The sequence below is a fragment of the Amblyraja radiata genome, chromosome 23 (genome assembly GCF_010909765.2).
Source record: "Amblyraja radiata isolate CabotCenter1 chromosome 23, sAmbRad1.1.pri, whole genome shotgun sequence".
Classification (NCBI taxonomy): domain Eukaryota; kingdom Metazoa; phylum Chordata; class Chondrichthyes; order Rajiformes; family Rajidae; genus Amblyraja; species Amblyraja radiata.
In genome coordinates this window covers 13,881,411-13,903,069 of record NC_045978.1, presented here as the reverse complement: position 1 = coordinate 13,903,069, position 21,659 = coordinate 13,881,411, and the positions used below count along the sequence as shown (strand labels likewise).

The 21,659-nt window shown below is 41.4% G+C and overlaps 1 protein-coding gene across 2 annotated transcripts in view; it reads right to left on the bottom strand.

Moving 5' to 3' along the window:
• Positions 1-2,003: 2,003 nt before the first annotated feature.
• dok5 (docking protein 5) overlaps positions 2,004-21,659 on the bottom strand; it is a 277,194-nt gene continuing 257,538 nt past the window's right edge. For both annotated transcript variants that reach the window (XM_033041578.1, XM_033041577.1), the window contains one exon: positions 2,004-2,911. In XM_033041578.1, the coding sequence (XP_032897469.1) occupies positions 2,847-2,911 (65 nt within the window). In that variant the 3' untranslated portion in view covers positions 2,004-2,846. The remainder of the gene's footprint in view (positions 2,912-21,659) is intronic.

The window sequence follows — 21,659 nt, the reverse complement described above, 5'->3', positions numbered from 1 at the left end:
ATGGAGAAACCCTCATGGATGGTTCTGTTTCAAGAACAGGAAAGGCGGAGGCAACTTTTTACAGACTTTGCCAGACTTTTTACCCCAATCACAAATGCCATGATGTTTTTGGATACAACGATCATTCATTACCAATTACTTTGTGCCTATATAGCTGTCTATTATCAGTTCTTCTCTGATTGCTGCTCAATTAGATCTCACTCTAGAACTTACATTATCAGTTAAAGAATGCATTAAATGCCAACTGTGCTTTAAAACTGATAAATTGCAGTAAGTTGAGAAACTCACCCCTGGTCATTGATGGCCCACACACTATCTAATAATATCACTGCATTGGAGTTTTCTTCTGAATCTTATACCAACGATGGAATAAAGTTTGGAGGCAGGAAATAATGTACTGATATAACCATTCAGCACCACCAAACATAGATTAATTTCTAGGTTGTACTTTTGAGCCTAGCAAATCAAATGATACAGAGTGCTGGAGTTACCCAGCAGGTCAGACAGCACCTCTGGAGAATACCTGCCCAACCTGCTGAGTTACTCCAGCACTTTGTGACCTTGTGTGTATAAACCAGCATCTATAGCTCTTTGTTTCTACATATCAAATGATAAACAGACAAGTATTTATTAGCCACCTAACAGATTGGGCAGGTTGTAAATGAATGCCAAACCCTGTATAGTCCCATCCTGTGAGGATAATGAGGGATTATCCACTCTGAGATCGCAATGCTGGGATTTAAATTTAAGCAATGACCTCTGCAAAAAGAATTAGATTGAATGAGATTAATAGATATGATACAGCTAGACCACCTGATAATGAATAATGAAAATCTTTAAAACCGGAATATGTGTCAATTGGGAACTACAATAATTCATTTTTCATGAGGTTCATAAAATAGTCCCACGATAACACAATTAAAATTCACGGTGGTTACTTTTATGTTCACTTTGCCACAGTACGATTTATTTGTACTTTTCTTTTAATGTACTGTCATCAGAGATGAAGCTATTAACTAAAAATTACCAGGTTGAGTGGCAGAAATGTTGCTAATGGGAACTAGTGATAGTTATTTATCATAATCATTCATATCATAATATTCATTCAGTCCTTTAGACATCAATAATATAACTTATTCCATTTGCAGCTGCTGATAATTATTTCTTTTAATTCTATTCAGCTTTAGGACTTTCTGACATGTCACAGGGAAAAAAAACCATAGGAAAAGAAATTATACACATAAAGTACTTAACCACCTTTTAAAAAAAATGATTGTCATCCAAACATTGATGACCTTTTTTTGCTATCTGGTGTGCTGTACATGTCTAGCATATTTAAATTTCACATTTCCACTCTTTGTAGCTTTTGTTAGCACAACAAGCAATTACAGTTGTGTTCAAAAGGGAACTGCAGATGCTGGAATATCGAAGGTACACAAAATTGCTGGAGGAACTCAGCGGGTGCAGCAGCATCTATGGAGCGAAGGAAATAGGCGACGTTTTTCCGCTGCTCTAGATGCCAGCTGATTTACATCGGTGAGACCAAGCGTAGGTTGGGCGACCGTTTCGCCGAACACCTCCGCTCAGTCCGCAATAACCTACCTGACCTCCCGGTGGCTCAGCACTTCAACTCCCCCTCCCATTCCCAATCCGACCTCTCTGCCCTGGGTCTCCTCCATTGCCAGAGTGAGCAACAGCGGAAATTGGAGGAACAGCACCTCATATTCCGTCTGGGGTCCTTGCGTCCCCTTGGCATCAACATTGAATTCTCCCAATTTGGCTAGCCCGTGCTGTCCCCTCCCCCCCTCCCCTTCCTTCACCCTCTAGCTGTCTCCTCCCATCCGCCCGCCCTCGGGCTCCTCCTCCTCCTCCCTTTGTCCTTCTTTCTTTCCCCACCCCCTATCAGTCTGAAGAAGGGTTTCGGCCCGAAACGTCGCCTATTTCCTTCGCTCCATAGATGCTGCTGCACCCGCTGAGTTCCTCCAGCAATTTTGTGTACAAGCAATTACAGTTGTTTCACCTCTGATTTTCGCCCCTTGTTCTTCTGGAAATAAATGTGCCTTCATAATGAATAACTATTCCTGTCTGTTTTGTAAATTAGTTTAGTCAGTCATCCTTTCAATGTGGCTGCCATCTTTCGAACATATATACTCTTAATCTGCTGTTAGTACTTTGAGTTGCTGAGGCCACATTCAGTGCTTTGTGTCTTGTTTCACCAATCACACTTATGTCGATTGCCCAGACAATGAGTGAAAGTAAGAAAATGTAAGTAGACGTGATCCAATTGCGAATACATTTTGGTGTAATCACTTAAGGTTATGGTCAAATGCACAAAAAATTATACAATCTACTTTACTGAAGTCTAAAAGTGAATTTATGAGTTACTGAAAAAGGGTAATCCGTAATTAGCACCTCGATAACCAAACACAGGTCCGTACAATGTCTTGGCTTTAACTGTTTGTTAATTCAGAAAATGCAGCTAATTTTTATACTGAATTTGACGCAGATTTACAGCTTTTTCTCAAAACAGTGCTATACAAAAAAAAAATTTGCTTTCGCTGGTAAGAAATTACATTGTACATCCTGGAACATGAGCTAAAAATCTGCTTTTGTAAAAGCAGCCTCTCTTTTCAGTCCACATTTAAGTCAATCGTTCAGCCTTGTGTTCATTCACCCCAACACTTGAAGAGGAAGTGTGGATTTACAAAACAAAAGATATTGCAAATATCATTCAAAACGCCAATCCATTTTGCCCTGAAATCCTCCTCATTGATTCATTGGGCGTATTCAGTGCTACAGTTTGAAGCAAAGCCATCAGAAAATGTTTCACCCTTTGTAAGTTTATGTCAATGTTGAGAGTGGTAACTGGGGATGGTTTCTGCACGTGGAATCCTCAGTGGGTAAGAATCATCTGAATAAAGAAACAAGGAAAATAGTTTAAAAAAAAGTTTTAAACTTTAAATATCCCGAACCGAAAGAAGTATTAAAATTTAATTTCAGATAAACATTATAATCAAATAAATCTCTTTGTTTCCTTGACAGTTTAGTTTAGTTTATTATTGTCACATGTACTGAAGTTTTGTTGCGTGCTATCCAGTCAGTGGAAAGACTATACATGATTACAATGAAGCTACCCACAGGTTAAAATTTGAATGTTTAGTATGCTTGTTTTGCATCAATCATAATTTGTTTATCGGCTCCTATTAACAAAATAACTTTGCAAAAATATTGAATATTCACATTTGTTTGTGTTGGGCCAAAGCAGTAAGGTGCACATTAATGGTCCAATCAATTTTCAAGGTACGTTTTAATGGGGTACTTCAACTATAGGTGTTCATCGTATCTCCATTTCAAACACTTGAAAGAACTTTCTAAAAGATGAATAAAACATTATTGTTGGAAAATGACATGGTGACCAGACCACAATCTCATCATAAGGTATTTTCAATGGAATTTTATTTTAAATCTTCCCAAATGTATCTTGGAAATTACACGACTATAAGAAGACGATCAAAACAGAAATACTCAGCAGGATGTGTTGCGAGCGATGTCAACATTTGAAACATGGAAGAAGGATACAAAAGAAGAAGAAGAAGAAGTAGTGAGAAAAACAGATTTAAAGTTTCAGGTTAATTACCATGTTTCTGAAACATTAACCCTGTTTCTTTCTCCTCAGGTGCTATTTGAGTATTTTCTCTTTTCATTTCATTTTTCTAACATCTGCATTTTTATTTAAACTTTCAAATCCATAATGAACATACTGTGAATGAAAGGGTGAAACTGATCAATACTTCTTTCAGATGTTCACCTCCGTCACTATGAAACTGGTAACATAGATTGTCCATTGCTACCCCCATCCAAATCTGATGCCTTGTACATCCCCATTGAAGCCCACGACATAAAGCGCTGCTGCTGTTGAGATCCACCTCTCTAGAAACTCCTGCCAGAGTGGAAGATCACAATGGTCAGTTTGAAATTCTGTCTCAACTATTGCAATCAGAAGTGATTACCATGTGTAACTGTACATGGTAAAGTGGGACCAATAAAATTAACAGCTGATAATAATGGAGACAAGTGCATTAAGGCATCATTATGTTTTGCCATCAGAGATGTGACTCTTGCAACAATCAGTGTTCTATCATTTTGTTAAACAATAGGCATAGTTTGTTAACTATGCAATGAGCAAACAGTATGCAATGAGCAAACATGTACCTTGATTACCAAGAGGAGAAAAATTGGAAGATAACATTAATTGGCTAGATTTACACATGTTGTGAAGCCTATTCATTTTGACCACACTTGACATGCGGCTTATAACGGAACAAGAAGGAAAGTTACAATTGATTTCTAGAAGCAAATCTTGATTGTGACCTGGAGTATTGTTTGTGTTATTTCCCCCCCAACCAGCAAGATCTTAGTTTCATCAGATAAAGTACAAACATTGGAACTTATGATAACATTTGTACTTAAATAAAAACAGCGAATGCCAGAAACATGCAGCAGAGTAGACAGCATCTGTGGAAAGAGAAACAGTTAGCATTTCATGTCAATGAAATAGAGCAAAACTCTTTCCACAATGTCTGAAGAAGGGTTTTGGCCCGAAACATTGCCTATTTCCTTCACTCCATAGATGCTGCTGCACCCGCTGAGTTTCTCCAGCATTTTTGTGTACCTTCTCTTTCCACAATGTACGCTTCACCTTTTCTAAGGTGTGACTGCTACATCTACTTCTGAACGCCATTGGGAAGAGTTTGCCTTCTCTCTTGCCCAGTCTTTGACTGGAAACAATATTGCTGTTTCTCTTTCTGCACCTGCTGAGTGTTTTTACCATTTTATGTTTTTATATAAGATGGAAATCAGGATAGTTTTAAATGGTAGAGTGGATGGGGAAACAAAGGGAATACAGTATCTGATCATGAGATAACACTTAAAGTACTTGCACTGACACTGATATTGTAGATTGAGCACATTACTGGAAGAAATAAGTACAATGGGAACTGGCCAATATCACACTGCAGATCAAAATGGTAGAAAAGTAATATATTTGGAGGCAGTTGTGCCATTGCTATAATTAACACTGTGAGATAATTCAGAGAAGCCAAATCAATAATCACACACGAATAAGCTTCAGGCAACAAAAATGCATTCACTTCATTAAATTTTCACCAATACGACAACATTTATGGAGGTTTGCTTGTAATACTGTCACAATTCTGAAGAAAATGTGGAATATTGCAGTTTGTACTTTATTTTGTTTTGTAAAATACAATTATTTTTACCAATTACAAATTAATGATCATACTCTCAAGGAATATTGTGGTAGTTTTGTGGGTCAGCTTAATTGGGCAAACTGAACAGATGACAGGTTTAACTTTCTTGTTCTCTAACTTCATAGTCAAGTGTCAACAGTGTTTGTTTTCCATATATACTGCATGAACTATGAAATTCTTATTTGCTGCAGCTTAACAGGCCTGTTAATGCAATAGCACACAAATAAATATACAATAACCAATAATACAATTAATTCATAATTAGTGATACGAGGTAACCAGACCACAATAATGCAAAATGGAAGTCTGTAGTGCAACTAAAACAAAATCCGTGGTGGATAATAATTGTTGAGGTGATGTTGAGGTATTCTGCAGTGTTCAAAATTCTGATGGCTGCTAGGAAGAAGCTGTTCTTGAACCTGGAGGTCATAGTTTTTGAACTCCTGTACCTTGTTTTCGAAGGTAGTGGTGAAATTAAAGCATGGCTAGGGTGGGTCTTTGATTATAGCTGCCTTTTTTAGCCAAATCCTCCTATAGATCCCTTTGATGGTGGGGATGTCAGTACCCATGACGGACTGGGTAATATCTACCAATCTCTGCAGCCTCCATCATTCTTGGGTTTTCTTATTAGCAAACTAGGCTGTGATACATCCAGTCAGTACGCTCTCTATTGTATAAGAAAGAAATGCAGATGCTGGTTTAAATCGAAGATAGACCCAAAATGCTGGAGTAACTCAGCGGGACAAGCAGCATCACTGGAGAGAAGGAATGGGTGACGTTTCGTGTCGAGACCCTTCCTCAGACCTGAAGATCTGAAGAAGGGTCTCGACCCGAAACCGTCACCCATTCCTCTCCAGAGATGCTGCTTGTCCCGCTGAGTTATTCCAGCATTTTGTGTCACTCTCTCTTGTACACCTGTAGAAGTTCAATAGGGTGTTCGGTGAAATCATGAATTTCATCAATCTTCGACGAAAGTAAGGCCATTGACAAGTTGAATTGTAATTGCTAAAAACCATGAAAGCTAAAGATTTATGATATTCTTAAAACAGTGTTTCGATCTCCAAAAATCTTGTCAGAGGCAAATTTGTGAATTGTGTTTATTCTGCATAATGTTTATCAGCAAAATTCATTTTTCTGGATATCAACGATATTAGCATAAGAAAATATTTATTTCTTCCATACTAAATTTTAAAGCATTGAACTAATTTCTTCTTATAAAATAAATTAAATAGAAGCTTCAAGCTGTTCAGTTAACAGTCTCTCTTACGTTTGAATCGGATATACAAAAGATCAATTCAGTTTTCAACAATGGAAAACATTTTTGCTGTAAATGCATACAAAGTCTCTGATAAAACATATTCTTTAATAATATTGGATCTGCATACACATGGACACTTACCGTGCTAAAATATCAATGCAGCAACTGCAAACTATTTATTGTTTCTGCAAAGCAAACTCTCACCATCATCTATGCCCCCAAATGATAATCCCCATCACTTTCCTACCGGATTTCTCCTTTATTATGATGAAATATAGTACTATTTATAAACTAATTTGAGGTTTTAAACCACACAAGCTTTCCCGTAGGAATAGTCAATGTATACTTAGTAGATAGTCTTTTCTCCAGTCTCCATTTTTCACTATATTTCACTCCACAGCCACAAGGTGGCCCCATCATTCAGAATGCACATGGAATGATGCTTCGGTTTTACTCATTCAGTCAACGTGTCATACAGCAGACACAGGTCCAGCGATCCAACTCGTCTAAGTCAACCGTCAAATTTCCTTTTACAATGATCTTACACCAATCATACTGTATGTTTTCTCTTCCCTTTCCAAACAAATTCCCCAAGCTTCTCCTGCAGACCCGACCAACTTGCATGTATTTCAGACATGAGATGAAACTAGAACACGTTCGGGAAATCCATGGAGTATAGTGGGAAAGTACAGACTCCACATAGATATCAATGGAGGCTGGGATTGAACCTGGGTTGCTGGAGCTCAGATGTAACAGGTCTACATGCACTGGGACATTTCCAATTCCACATTTCCATCAGAAGTAGAAGCAAACTGGAAATACCTGCTTTGTTGGGCAGATTTATGATTTTTAGGATTTTTTTTTTTTTCCACTTAGCCTAGGGTAACAACTGATCAGAAATACGGCTGAGAATCAAAACAGAATTTCTGCATGAGAAAGCATGTGGAACTTGGTTCCTAAAACTGACACATTTTAGACATGTTATGAGCATAATACACATTGCGAATATTTGCTATCACACAAAGATGCAGACTCGCATCTTATAATGTGATCTCAGCATTGAGAATCTATTTCATAGATTCCACCGGGTGGTGCTTCGATGGCAGCCTCGCCTACAGTCTGTCTGTCCTTTTTGTCTTTTTTTTTGTTATTTGTAGTGTTTACAAAGTATGTGGTAATGTTCTCTGGTTTGTTTTATGTGGGGTGGTGAGCAGGGGGGGTCCGGGGAAACCTTTTAAAAATTCTCTTACCTTGCCGGAGATGCGATTGTTTTCCGGATCATATCTCTGGTCACTCTGTGGCCTAACATCATGGAGCTGGAGGCCTTGATCGGGACTGACTTTGAGCCCCACCATAGTGGACTTACCATCGGAGCCGATTCCTTGCCTGGGATCGACGCTCCAACTTTAACATCAAGGAGCTTGCAGTCTCAGGTTGAGACCGACGTCGGGAAGCTCCAAAAGCCGCACGACGTTCGACTAGCCCCGACCCGGGGTAGATCGCCCGGCGCTTGGAGCAGAGATTCCCCCCCCCCCGATGCAGGAGCTTGATCGCCCCGATGAGGAGGCCCATCGCCGGCTACGGGAGTAAGATTGTCGCGTCAACGGAAGGTTAGAGGCCCCCGACTGCTGGAGGACAAAGAAGGGAGAGAGTGAACATTTTTTCGCCTTCCATCACAGTGAGGAATGCGGAGGAGTCACTGTGGTGGATGTTCGTGTTAAAATGTGTTTTGGTGCTTTTTATGGTATGACTGTATGGCAAATCAAATTCCTCATATGTTGCAAAATATACTTGGCTAATAAAGTATGATTATGATTATGATGATTATGATTATGAGTGTGCATGTCTTGAACTTTGATTTATATCTCTATTATTTTCCAAACTATGACTATAATCTTTGCACCATTTTGCTGTTGCACTACAATCTTTGCATTGTTCTACTGTTTTACATTTGTCGTGTATTTATTATTATCATGTATACTGTGTACTGTATAAGTTACACATGAACAAATAACTTCATTGCAGCTTGGTGTATATGACTGAATCTGAATCTCATAATATAGCTATCTAAGGCTTTAGTGCAACTGTGGAGGTAAAATGGAAGGCTTTCTCAGAAACCTATCCCAGTTTGTAGCAGTATACATGTGAACCAGTGGTGTTATGTTGTTGTGGGGTGATTCATTTCATTGAAAGCCTGGGCCTAAGCCATCAGTAGTGACTTCAGCTACTCTTAGACTCCGTGGTGGATTACACCAGGAGAGAACCTGTGCAGCACAAACTTCTCAGACTGGGAAACCTGCCCAGAGTGCATGCCAGATAATGCAGCCTCACTTTAAAGGACCAAAAGAGATCAGATGCAAGCGGAACCTCTTTCAAAATGAGACACAAAATGCTGGAGTAATTCAGCGGGTCAGGCAGCATCTCTGCAGAAAAGGAATAGGTGACCTTTTGGGTTGAGACCCTTCTTCAGACTTCTACAGTTCTGAGTTACTCCAGTAATTTAGTTTAATTTAGTTTAGAGGTACAGCGCCGGATCAGGCCCTTTGGCCCACTGAGCCGCATCAACCAGTGATCCCCGCACACTAACACTACCCTACACACATTAAGGACAATTTACAATTTTAGCAAGGCTAATTAACTTACAAACCTGTACGTCTTGGAGTGTGGGAGGAAACTGGAGAAAATCCATGCAGGTCACGGGGAGAACATGCAAACTCCATACAGACAGCACTTGTAGTCAGGATCGAATCCAGGTGCCTGGCACTTTAAGACAGTAGCTCTACCACTATGCCACCGTGCTGCCCTATGTTCAGTGTGTCTATCTTTGGTGGAAACCAGCATCTGCAGTTCCTTCCAATACATTATTTTAAAATGAAATTGTTTACATCCCTTATAATATTTTCGAGCTATTGAGTGTTTTACAGTATTCCACCTTACAAAGATGAGAATCATAGTCATAGGGAGATAAAATATGGAAACAAAGCCTACAACTGTCGGAGTTCACATCAATTCCAGGAGTAGCTGAAGTCAGTACTGCTGGCATAGCCCCAGGTTTTCAATTAAATGAATCACAGCAACATAACATCACTGGTCAGCATGTTTACTGCAACAGACTGGGATGAGTTTTGGAAAAGCCTTAATATTGTACCTCCCCTGTGGCATCATAACTATACAACAAATAGCTGCATTCAGATTCAGATTCAAGGCAGTTTGCCATTGATCAACCAACTGTTTATAGTGGTCTTTTGTGAATTCCAAGTTTTAATTTCCCCATATTCTTGCTGACTTCCTCCAGTTTACACCAATCACTTCCACACTAGAAGCAGTTTGCAATGGTCAGCTAACATACAAAACCGCTCGTCTTCAGGGCATAGGAGGTAACTGGAGCACCCGCAAGAAACACTGGCATTCATAAGAGAACCTGTAAACTCCACATTGACAGCCCCTGAGGTCAAAGTCCAACCCTTTCTCCGCATTATAGGCAGCAGTTCTACAGGCTATCTCCCTGTGCAGTTTAAAAGGAATTATTACATTCTGACAAGTCCCTGGTATTTTTGAACGTTTGTAATTGCCATAGATGGCGGCATGGTGGCGTAGCGGTAGAGTTGCTGCCTTAAAGCATTGTAGTTTGTATGTTCCTCCTATGACTTGCATGGGTTTTCTCCAGGATCTGTGACGGCGGAAGTGGCGGCGCTGCCTTGCAGCTGCGGCTCGCCTGCAGTCCGTTTGTCTTTTCTTTTTTTGTTTTCTTTTGTCCCATTTTTACAGTTTATTTTGGGTTATTTAGTTGTGTATGTGTGGGGGGGGGGGGGGGGGGTGTAACATGTTTTTTGACTCTTCCTTCGGGGGGGGGATGCGACCTTTCTTGCCGTATCCCCTCGTCTCCGTGTCCATCTGCGCTGAGGCCTATCGCGGAGCTGGCAGCCTCCAACTGGGACCGACCTCGAGGCTGCGGAGGCAGAGCCAGGACTTACCAACACGAGGCTGGCCAACTTCGGGGCTGTGGTTGCGGTGTGACCCAACTTCTACCCGACTTTGGAGCCTCGGCCGCGGGCCAGTAGACGACATCGTCGGGAGCTCACAGGTTGGTGACCTGTTTTTCCGGAGCTCCCGCAGCTACAGCTGCGTCCGCTGGACTGGAGGGCGGCAGCTTCGACCGCCCCGGGCCGCGGAGTTTGAACCGGCCTGTTTGCGGAGCTCGGATTCAGCCGCGGGACTTGCACACTATCACCCGGCGGGGTCGCAACATCGGAGGCTAGGATTGCCTCGGTGCAGAGGGAGAGCAAGGAGGGAAGAGACAATGACTTTGGGACTTTAAACTGTGTTGAGTGTTTGTTTTGTTATTATTCTATGTTATGACTGCAAGGCTAAACCATTTTGTTGCACTGAAAAGTGCAATGACAATAAAATTGAATCCAATCCAATCTCTGGTTTCCTTCCACACTCCAAAGACGTCGAGGTTTGTAGGCTAATTGGCTTTGGCAAATGATTATAAATTGTCCCGAGTGTGGGTAAGATAGTGTAAGTGTGTGGGGATCACTGGTCGGTGCGGACTCGGTGGGCCTAAGGCTTGTTTCTGCACTGTGAATCTAAATTAAACTAAACTAAAACTAAGATATTCATCCAACATTCCATAATAGTGACACATCAGCCAGTGAGCCCAGGGGTTAAGAAGTAAATGGGGTGGAGAATAGGAGGGGAATTGTGGAACAGCCTCATCAGGTAGCTAACCAGTTCACCGAGTCAGCCTACACTGAGGCCACTCCTGAGCTGCATTCCATCATGTCAATTGTGCCAGAGGCAATGTTGGAGGAATCGAGGTGACCCTGAACCAGGCCGGCAGCAGCCTCAGAACAGCAGAATTACCGTCTCTCCCCTCTAACTAATACATCAATCTGACACTTGAATTCCTTTCTTTACTTCTTATTTGTAAATCAAACACGAATGATCCCAGGAATTAGTAGGTTAACCTATGATGAGCAGTTGTTGGCACTGGGCCTGTACTCACGAGTTTAGAAGAATGAGTGGGGACCTCACTGAAACATACAGAAGAGTGAAAGGCTTGGATAGAGTGGATGTGGAGAGGATGTTTCCATTAGTGGGAGAGTCTAGGACTGGAGGTCATATCCTCAGAAATAAAGGACATTCTTTTAGGAAGGAGATGAGGAGAAATTTATTTAGTCAGAGGATGTTGAATCTGTGGAATTCTTTGTCACAGAAGGCTGGGGAGTCCAAGTCAGTGGATATTTTTAAGGCAGAGATAGATAGATGTTTGATTAGTACAGGTGTCAGAGGTTATGGGGAGAAGGCATGAGATTGGGGTAAGGAGGGAGAGATAGATCAGACTTGATGGACTGAATGGCCTAATTCTACTCCTGTCACTAATCACCTTATGTCCAAACAAGGATTTCACCAAATCTAAGCACAAGAACATTGCCACAATACAAGATTAAGCAACGTTTACCAACTAAGAAATATGTTGCATGGATTTATTTATATAATAAAAAACAAACCATTGCAAAAGACCAAGTGTCAACCAAATTAAACTCAGCACGGTCCAATGCACAAATTGCTTTACAAATAAATAGTCAATGTTATGCTTTCATTAACGGATAATGTAAAATAGTCCATCTTTATTGAACAACAGGAGAGGTTATATTATCTGAAATTTATTGTAATTTCCCCTCCAATATTTAATTTCCATTTTAATGCTATTTAAACGATAGCTGCGTGCATGATTCCTGAAAGAGAATAGTATTCCTTTTAATGCAGCTTTAGATTGCACTGTGAATTGACAGCCAAATACATTTAATTAATAATGTTATTTAGAAATAAATTAACTTCCAAGAAGGACTATGTGCCATAAATTAACTGATTTTTTAAGCATTCGTAAAGAATTCATGTCTAGTCCAAGGGATGTAGATAGAGAACAATTTAATCAAAACTCTTCCACTTTATTCCTTTGCTGGTGCCCCACTCTCAGTCTCCATCCAGTTTCTCAGCAAAAAGCACTGATTCTTTCTGATCAAAAATCACAGTGTCATGTACGTGAGTATTTTGATCTTGAGAGAATGGGCCAAAACACGGTGAAATTGTGCATTATCTAAGCTCAAGAGATGAGGCAACTTGGTCTGACAGACATTCTCCAGACTGGTCTGGAGCTAGAATGGACAAATGTCTTCCATATTATTGCCAAGTTTCATTGAATATATTTCTTATGTCCTCACAGTCTTGCTCGGGAATATTTAATGATCTTCTGCTCTCTGAGCATCCACAAATGTAAACTACCAAAGAAATGTCTTTCATTGACAGGACCAAATAGGAGGCTAGTCAATTTTCGACTGCCATATTGGATCTGACCAACTTCTCATGCGACGTAAGCAGAACATTTAGACTGTGATGAAAGAATGAGGGAATAACAACAATAACAAGCACTTTAATTAATGTGAAGAAAAGAATTGCAGATGCTGGTTTAAACCAAAGATAGACAAAAAAAGCTGGATTAATCAACGGGTCAGACAGCATCTCTGGAGAAAAGGAATAGGTGACGTTACAGGTCGAAACACTTTAGTGTGCTATTTATACAGAGCAAAATATTCAGAGATGCTTCAAAAGACCAACAGCGGACAAAATGGCACTGATACACAAGGAGATATTAGCTTGGTCAATGAGGAATTTTTTTAAGGAGTATTTTAAAAGCAGAAAAAAAGTGGTAGTGGGAATAGCTTGGCGATAGAAAACACAGCTACATTTGGTAGAATGAGTATATTGGAGAATAATCAAGAAGCTGAACAAGTAAAAATGCAGGAAGCAGACGGCAGTTATGTTGGATGACAAGGGTGGAAAAGGTTCTCGGAAAACAAGATTGGGAATTTTAAGATCAAATAATTGTTTAACTGGACGCCCAACTACGCCTTCCTATGGAGTTTATGAACGATAGGATGGCAGTGACATGCCAGATACATAGAATATGAACATAGAAGATGGCAAGAACGGAACTCACTATCAAAACATGGAGGGGACGGGGACACCATTTTTTGGCGGCCACGCGCGCATGCGCACACTCACAAACACGCGCGAGGCTTCGGAGGCTCAATCCAGCGCTAATAATGGCGATTTTAAAATCGGGATCACAAAAACTTGGGGGGATGTCCTCCACCTCTCAAAATATGGGGGGGGGGGGGGGGACCTGTCCCCTCTGGCCCCCCCGGGTTTCCGCCCCTGGAAGATGGAATAGTACAACACAGGAACATGCCATTTGCCCCATAATGTCTGTGCCGGACATGATGCCAAGATAAACTAATCTCATCTGGTTGCTCATGATCTATATCCCTCCATTCCCTGCATGTTCGTGTGGTCATCTAAAAGCCACTTAAACATCTTCATTGTTTTTTCCTCCACCACCACTCTTGGCAGTGCGTTCCAGGCATCCACCACTATCTGTGCAAAATCTTCTCCTTTAAACTATGTCTTTCTCATAGAGCTAAGCTCTCTCGGTCTTTGACATTCCCACCCTGGAAAAAAGATTCTCTCTGTCTACCCTATCTATGCTTCTCATATTTTTAAATACATCTATCATTGTTCACTCAGCTCCAGCGTTCCAGTGAAATCAATCCAAGTATGTCCAACCTCTTCTTGTAGCTAATATCCACTAATCCAGGCATTAGATTTGTCAGGTCTAGCAGCAAATAATGTTGTTGAGGGAGGTTGTGTTTGGGCAGATGAACTGAAGCCTCTTGATGTGGGAAAATATTAGGTAACTTAATGCTGAGTAACTCTGGCAACACTTTGATACAATGGCTTGAATTTTCTAGGGAATTATTTTAAATGTTTATGAAGGTTACACAAGGCAATGACATTTGTGTTTCCATGCATATGTATACAGAAGAGAAAATCCAGAAGATATTGTCAATAATTTCCACTGAGACATTTATCTGTGCTCATGGACCATAGAATGGGTTCAGGACACTTGATAAAATGCCATTGTGAATTTTTTTTGCATTGGGAAGTACAGTTGGTAGAGCTGCTACCTCATAGCGCCAGAGATCCAGGTTCTATCCTGACCTCGGGTATTGTCTGTGTGGAGTTTGTACATTTTCCCAGTGACCACGTGGGTTTCCTCTGGGTGCTTCAGTTTCCTCCCACATTCCAAAGACATATGGATTTTGTAGATTGATTGGTCTCTATAAATTTCCCGTAGTGGGTTAAATTGTCCAGCAAATTTTTAAAAAATAAACTGGGAACGGCAGTCAGATCGAATTTTCTTCATCAGCTAGCAGCCAGAGGAAATCCGCCTCTGACAGGCGAGACTAATCTGCATTTTAATCGCGCCCCCCTCCCCTCAAAGGCGCCAGAGTTGCACGCACGGCCAGTGGCAGAACTGCAGCACTGCTGAAGGTAGGGTTTGTAACATCGCTACTTTGTACCTCAGAGTTGTGTCTAATTGTGAGAACATTGCACTATTAGTTAACATGAAAAAACACCTTTATAAATTGTACCCAGAATTACACCATTTTGTTTTTAATTTAATGTTTTCTAAGGATTTACTTAATATATAGTTACATCTTACATGTAGCCATGGGCTACTGGTTGTGTAATTAAATGTTATGAATGTTAATTAGGAGCTGAAGATTGCTGCAGGCTTATTAGTAATCAGTAATTACTGTATGTGGAACTTTACTAAAACTTTACTAGATTGCCGAATGTGTGCCCCAATGCTTCTAGATGAGAGGGGAAAGATTTAATTGGAACTTGAGGGGAAAACTTTCTATACAGACGGTAGAAGGTATATAGAGCGAGCTGCCGGAGGATGTATTTGAGGCAGGTACAATAAAACTATTTAAAACACATTTGAATAGGTAACTGGATAGGAAAGGGTATGGACCAAACAAAGGCAAATGGGACCAGCTTAGATGGGACATCTTGGTCGGCATGGACAAGTTGGGCTGTATGATACATTAGCAACAATCCAAGTAAGATTAGTCTCCATTTAAGTAATACCAGCATAGCCCTGACCTTCTAGTCTAACTAAAACCTGGATTACTGTCCAAGGTTGCTTGCAGACTGAAGAACCTTCCAAGTGACTTCAAACTGCAAGTGATGTGAAAGTGTTGCATGTTCTTTGATATCACCAAGTCTATCTGGCCAAGTGTGAGTCATATTGAGGACCTGCATCTAATTTAAAGGGCCTGTCCCACTTAGGCGACTTTTCAGCAGACTGTAGGCGACTGTAAAGTTTGCGGCATTCGCCTGAGAAACCAGAAACTGGAACGGCGACTGTCAGAGTGGATCACACACACACACACAAACACAACGCAAAGGCAGGGGCCAGGGAAAGCGTGGGAGCGCTGTCTGAAATCCACACGGTGCAAAGCCAAGGTGATACAGACACACACCGCGATGAACAGGAAGGTTAAGACGGCTAGCACAGTTTACAGTAAGTCCTTTAAAAGAGGGGGGAGGGGGGGGGGAATGGAGAAGGGGGGAGAAGGAGTGGAGACACTTTTAAGAAGCCAGACAACTTTTAATAAGCCAGAGATACACAACTGTGAAGTTCGGCAGGCATTTAACATTACCAGTCGGTTTTCTTTGGTTCTGAAAACTCGTGCTTAAGTTTTTTTTTCCCCAATGAGCCAATGAAAATGCCCGGTCAGCAAAGGCGATTAACTAAAACTACATACGACTACCTCGGCCACCCATAACTACATGGCGACCCCACTACAACTGCACCTACGACTACAGCATTATCGATTTTCTCCATGGCGACCATGTTGAAAAATTTGCGGCGACCATATTGAGGCCGTGACTAGTTCCCAGAATACGGGAACTCCTCTCGTGACCATGAAGTAGACTCACCAGAGACCACCAGCGAACATGTGGCGACCATGTGGCGATCATGAGGTGAGTGCAGAGTCTCCTGCACTCGCCTAAAATGTCGCCTAAGTGGGACAGGCCCTTAAGGATGAGTGCAACCAACACATGATGGTTATGGATAAATTTCAATCATGCAGTGTGCATAAACATTTCACCAGACCGTTGAATTTATTACCCATGGTTTACAGATAGTTAATTAATACGTAGCCGCAAGGAACAGTGGAGATAGGGTGGAAAATCTGTATTTCAGTGTGTAAACAAAATAGCAGAAACAGTGAATGGGATTTGACACACATACACAGCATACATTAACTCTGTCAGCTGCCTTTGAATCAAGGCCAAACAGATGTGATTAGCAGGATATCTGCAAGGTTTCCAAGTCACCAACACATCCCAAGAGATACAACTGCCACAATTCAACTCTTATTACTCAAAAGAATACATAAAAGTTGGCAGATGTCAGCAACATCTAAATGTCACAAGGTAGCATTAACTAGTATTGGACAGAAGGTTACTCGATGAGGGAGGTGGTGTTATTCTCCTCCATCTCTTCCTTTCCTTCATGTGAAAGGAGGTGCAACCTAATTTAACAATGCAGCCTTCACATTACACACCATCACAACAAGACTTTCATTCAAAATAAATGTCGGTATTTTACAGAATACAATTTGGCACAGTCATTTAGCCCATGGGAAATACAAATTCTAAAATTATCTCATAAAAATGTGTTCTTTTTTGATACTACTATCTGGAATTTTCACAGGACACTTGAACCCTGCCCTCAGGCGATGTATATCTGTAGACAGCGGTGCCCAAAATCACATCCAAAATTAAAATACATGTCCGCATAAACATGCACATGGCACACGCTGCTTTGATAATCAAATCTGGCTCTTTATGATGCTTGGCTCTCACTTTCTTGCCATGGAGTGCAAGCCCTCAGTGGCTGCCACTGCCCACCCGTTATAAGAAAGTTAATTAGATGCATGGTGCTGACATTAGAAAGAACAAACATGGGTTAATCTGACATTGCCATGCTGGCACTTGCACTTGCGGGCCATTGAACATAGGTTTTAAAGGCTGGACTACACTAAAAACACTGTTTTAAAGGCTGGATTACTATAGCAGAGGAAATATGTTATTCCTGAACCACAATTTTGAGAACTTGCCCCACTGAAGCATTACCATTCCATACATATTTTCCTTGACCCATCTGCTGCAGTAAAGCTCATATGCGGTGGTGCAAAATAATCTAGAAGTATCTTTGTTAGTGTTTTGTCGTGTAAAACTAATTTTAACAAGACACATTTAGCTTTGATACAGCTAAATTTATCAGGGCCTTTTTAGCTGAAGCTAATAACTCCCCAAACTAATGACACGTTTCAGTTTAATCTTGTCTAGCGGAAACTCATTATTCTTTAGACTTAGCCAAATGATTTTGGTTATCTAAACACCATTGACCCTGCATCTATGGCCATCCAAACGCTTCAATGAAAACGGTCTTTCATTGTAAGTAATATAATTTCCCACCTAATGAGTCATGCAAAAATGTAAATAGTGTTTTTCAACATACATATAAGTAGAACACTAGGCTATCAGTAGTGTTGAAGAGTTTAAAATTGAAGGAGATCTGGATTAAATGTTTTATTCATTTCAACTTCCTAATTATTAATGGGTTCTCTGGCTCTTTTAACAGTTCCAGCGCAAAAACAAAATGGTAGATTGCTGCAGTAAAGATCAAGGATGATTGTAGACACAAGGATCTGAAGACAAAAATGCTGGAGAAACTCAGCGGGTGAGGCAGCATCTATGGAGAGAAGGAAATAGGCAACGTTTCTGGTCAAAACCCTTCTGCAGATGCTGGTTTACATAAAAAGATACCAAGTGCTGGAGAAACCCAATGGGTCAGGTAGCATCTATAGAGAAGAAAGATAGGCAACGTTTCACATTGTGACCCTTCTTCAGACTCTTTGGACCCATCTTTAGGCTGGTTGACTGAATTTTGTATTTAGATAAATACAATTGCAAACTGATGTTATGAATATCAGATATTGTTACTCAAAATAAGAACAACATATCCATTATCTTCCACACCAACCTTTGGTCACAATTGATGTTCCAGTCAAGTTTTTTTAATGCTTTATGTTAAGTGTATCAGATTTATTTATCCCACAATTAGGAAAACTACAGGGATTATTCTTTGTCACATACATTATAATTTATATTTATAAAATAACTTTGCGCATTGAACTCCACCTCCAAAATTCATTGCCCTGACTTCAATGAACTAGGATTTCATGCATGTAAGGAGAATCTTACACTCATGTGTTACTTTACACATTTTTAAAATGTCCCCAAGGTTGAAATTCTACCCCGTGCTATCTGAACAGCAAGCAGTGTAAGTGATTGTCACTTCTCCTTTGAGTCTATCCTACAAGCTTCCAGCTGGCCAGCAAAGCTAAATATAAATCTTGTCCAAGTCAGGAGACTTGCCAAGTCTTTGATATGAGCTCCATCATCCTTTGCCAACTTCAAATACTGTACATGAGCTGCTGAGAGGTCAGATCAAATGTCTGATGGTATCGTCAGTCCATAGTGAATAGCAATGGAATGATGGGGTTGACTGTTTATATGTTGTGCTACGGCAAATAGATTTAGTGCAGAGCTTAGACCATATTATGTATCATCAGCCTTTTTATGTGTGGAACATGAAAACAGATACATGGTATCTTCCACTGATGAGCAAACTGTCAGAGCTTCTTGTCTACAGTATTCCATTAGAAGGCAGGTTCACAGCTGATAACCGAGGCCCAGTATAATACAGATCGCCTCCAAATGCGAGAGATCAACTTTACCCTCAAAAGAGTTTTTATTTGTGAAAGAGACTTCCACGTATAGTGATTCTTGGGCACTAGGAATGAAAATAACATTACATAACTTTTAATTTTATGTAATCCACAAAAAAAACGGAACCCCTGTTAAAAGTAACTCAATTCAATTAATTCACCTGGAATGGAACAAATAAGTAACGTCTAGTCACAGCTTAAGGATAAGGGGGAAATCCTTTAAAACCGAGATGAGAAGAACCTTTTTCACACAGAGAGTGGTGAATCTCTGGAACTCCCTGCCACAGAGGGTAGTCGAGGCCAGTTCATTGGCTATATTTAAGAGGGAGTTAGATGTGGCCCTTGTGGCTAAGGGGATCAGAGGGTATGGAGAGAAGGCAGGTAAGGGATACTGAGTTGGATGATCAGCCATGATCATATTGAATGGCGGTGCAGGCTCGAAGGGCCGAATGGCCTACTCCTGCACCTAATTTCTATGTTTCTATGTTTCTATGTCTATATACCAAGCTGTGGACAACCACATCTGCCCATGGATTTAACTGGCAAGAACCCTATAAAGTTCCCAGTTGGATAGCTCGGAAATCTGAAGAAATCACCACTTTCTTGTTGAACTCCATCAGAAGGCCAGTAAGCTCCGAAAAGACTGATTTTAGACTTTAGAGATACAGAAAGGAAACAGGTCCTTCAGCTCATCAAGTCTGCACCGACAAGTGATCACCCATACACTAACACTAACACTATCCTACACACTAGGGACAATTTACAATGTACAGAAGCCAATTAACCTACAAAGCCGTATGGCTTTGGAGTGTGGGAGGAAACCGGAGCACCCAGAGGTAACCCATGCAACATAGGGAGAACGTTCAAACTCCGTAAAGACAGCACCTGTGGTCAGGATCGAACACAGATGCTCTGGCTCTCCCGCTTAATCCCCCCATTCCACTTCCTCTGCCTTTCTTTGTTGCACCTAACCATCAAGGCTGAGCAAGTGAGAAAAGAGATGAGCAGACTCCGCCCTGGCAAGGTGATGGGTCTCGATGGTGTCAGCCCTAGGTGTGTGCCAGTCAGTTGTGCGGAGTGCTGCAGCATGTCTTCAACCTGAGCCTGAGCCTGGAGAGGGGAGGGAATCCTGCCTGGTTCCTGTACCAAAGAAGATACGTCCCAGCTCCTCCAATGATCACTGATTTCACACATCGTGAAGTCCCTGGAGAGGCTGTTGCTCACTCACCTGCAACCCCTCGTTAAACCCAACTGGACACCCTGCAGTTGACTTACCAAACAAAGCTGGGGGTTTAGGACGACAGCTTCCACCTGCTCCATCATTCCTATGCTCACCTGGATAAGCTGGGAACCACAGTGAGAATCATGTTTTTTTTTTTACCTCCCCAGTGTTTTTAACACCATCCGGCCTGAACTGCTTGGGAGTAAACTGACAAAGATGCGGGTGTATGCTCCATTGGTGTCCTGGATCACCAACTCTCTCCCTTCCTGTCCTTTCTCCCTTCCTGTTCACTATCTACACCTCGGACTTCAGATACAACGCAGACTCCTACACCTGCAGTTGTTTTCAGATGACTCTGTGAATATCGGCTGCATCAGTGAGGGGAGGGAAGCTGAAGGAAGCTGAATACAGAGATGTAGTTAACGACTTTGTGGAGTGGTGTGGGCTGTATTACCTGCAGCTCAACACCAACAAGACTGAGGAGATAGTGGTGGACTTTAGGAGGAGAGTTGGTGATCCAGGACACCCCTGTCTCCATGAATGGTGTGGATGTGCAGTTTACCAAGGAATACAAATACCTTGGTGTTTACCTGGACAGTAAACTGTACTGGTCCAGGAATGCTGAGGCCCTGTACATGAAGGCACAGAGCTGGTTGTACTTTTTGAGAAGGCTCTGCTCCTTCAATGTCTGCAGTGAGATGCTGCAGGTGTTCTACCAATCGGTGGTGGCCAGTGCCATCTTCTTCTCTGTCGTGTGGTGGGACAGCAGGGCGAAGGTTGCAGTTGCAAACACGATTAACAAGCTCATCAGGAAGGCTAGCACTGTCCTGGGACGGAGTTCGATTCATGGGAGGTAGTCTCGGAGATGAGGATGTTCCTCAAACTGCGGGGCATCTTGTATAATATAGCTCACCTCCTCCATGACGCACTGGTCAACATGAGGAGTATCTTCAGCAACAAACTGGTTCCACCAAAATGCAGCACAGAATGCCACAGGAGATTGTTTTTCCCTGTGGCTATCAACTCCTCTCCCTTCTGACTCCCCTCCCCACCTAAGTGCAGTGGGAATTTAGAGACTGGAATGCTGCAATTTTCATGGAACTTCATGGAGTTGAGGATGAAGTTTTCCCACTGCGCATTGCACCTGCCAGGCTGAGAATCAAACACTCTGCTAATGAACCAAGTGTTTC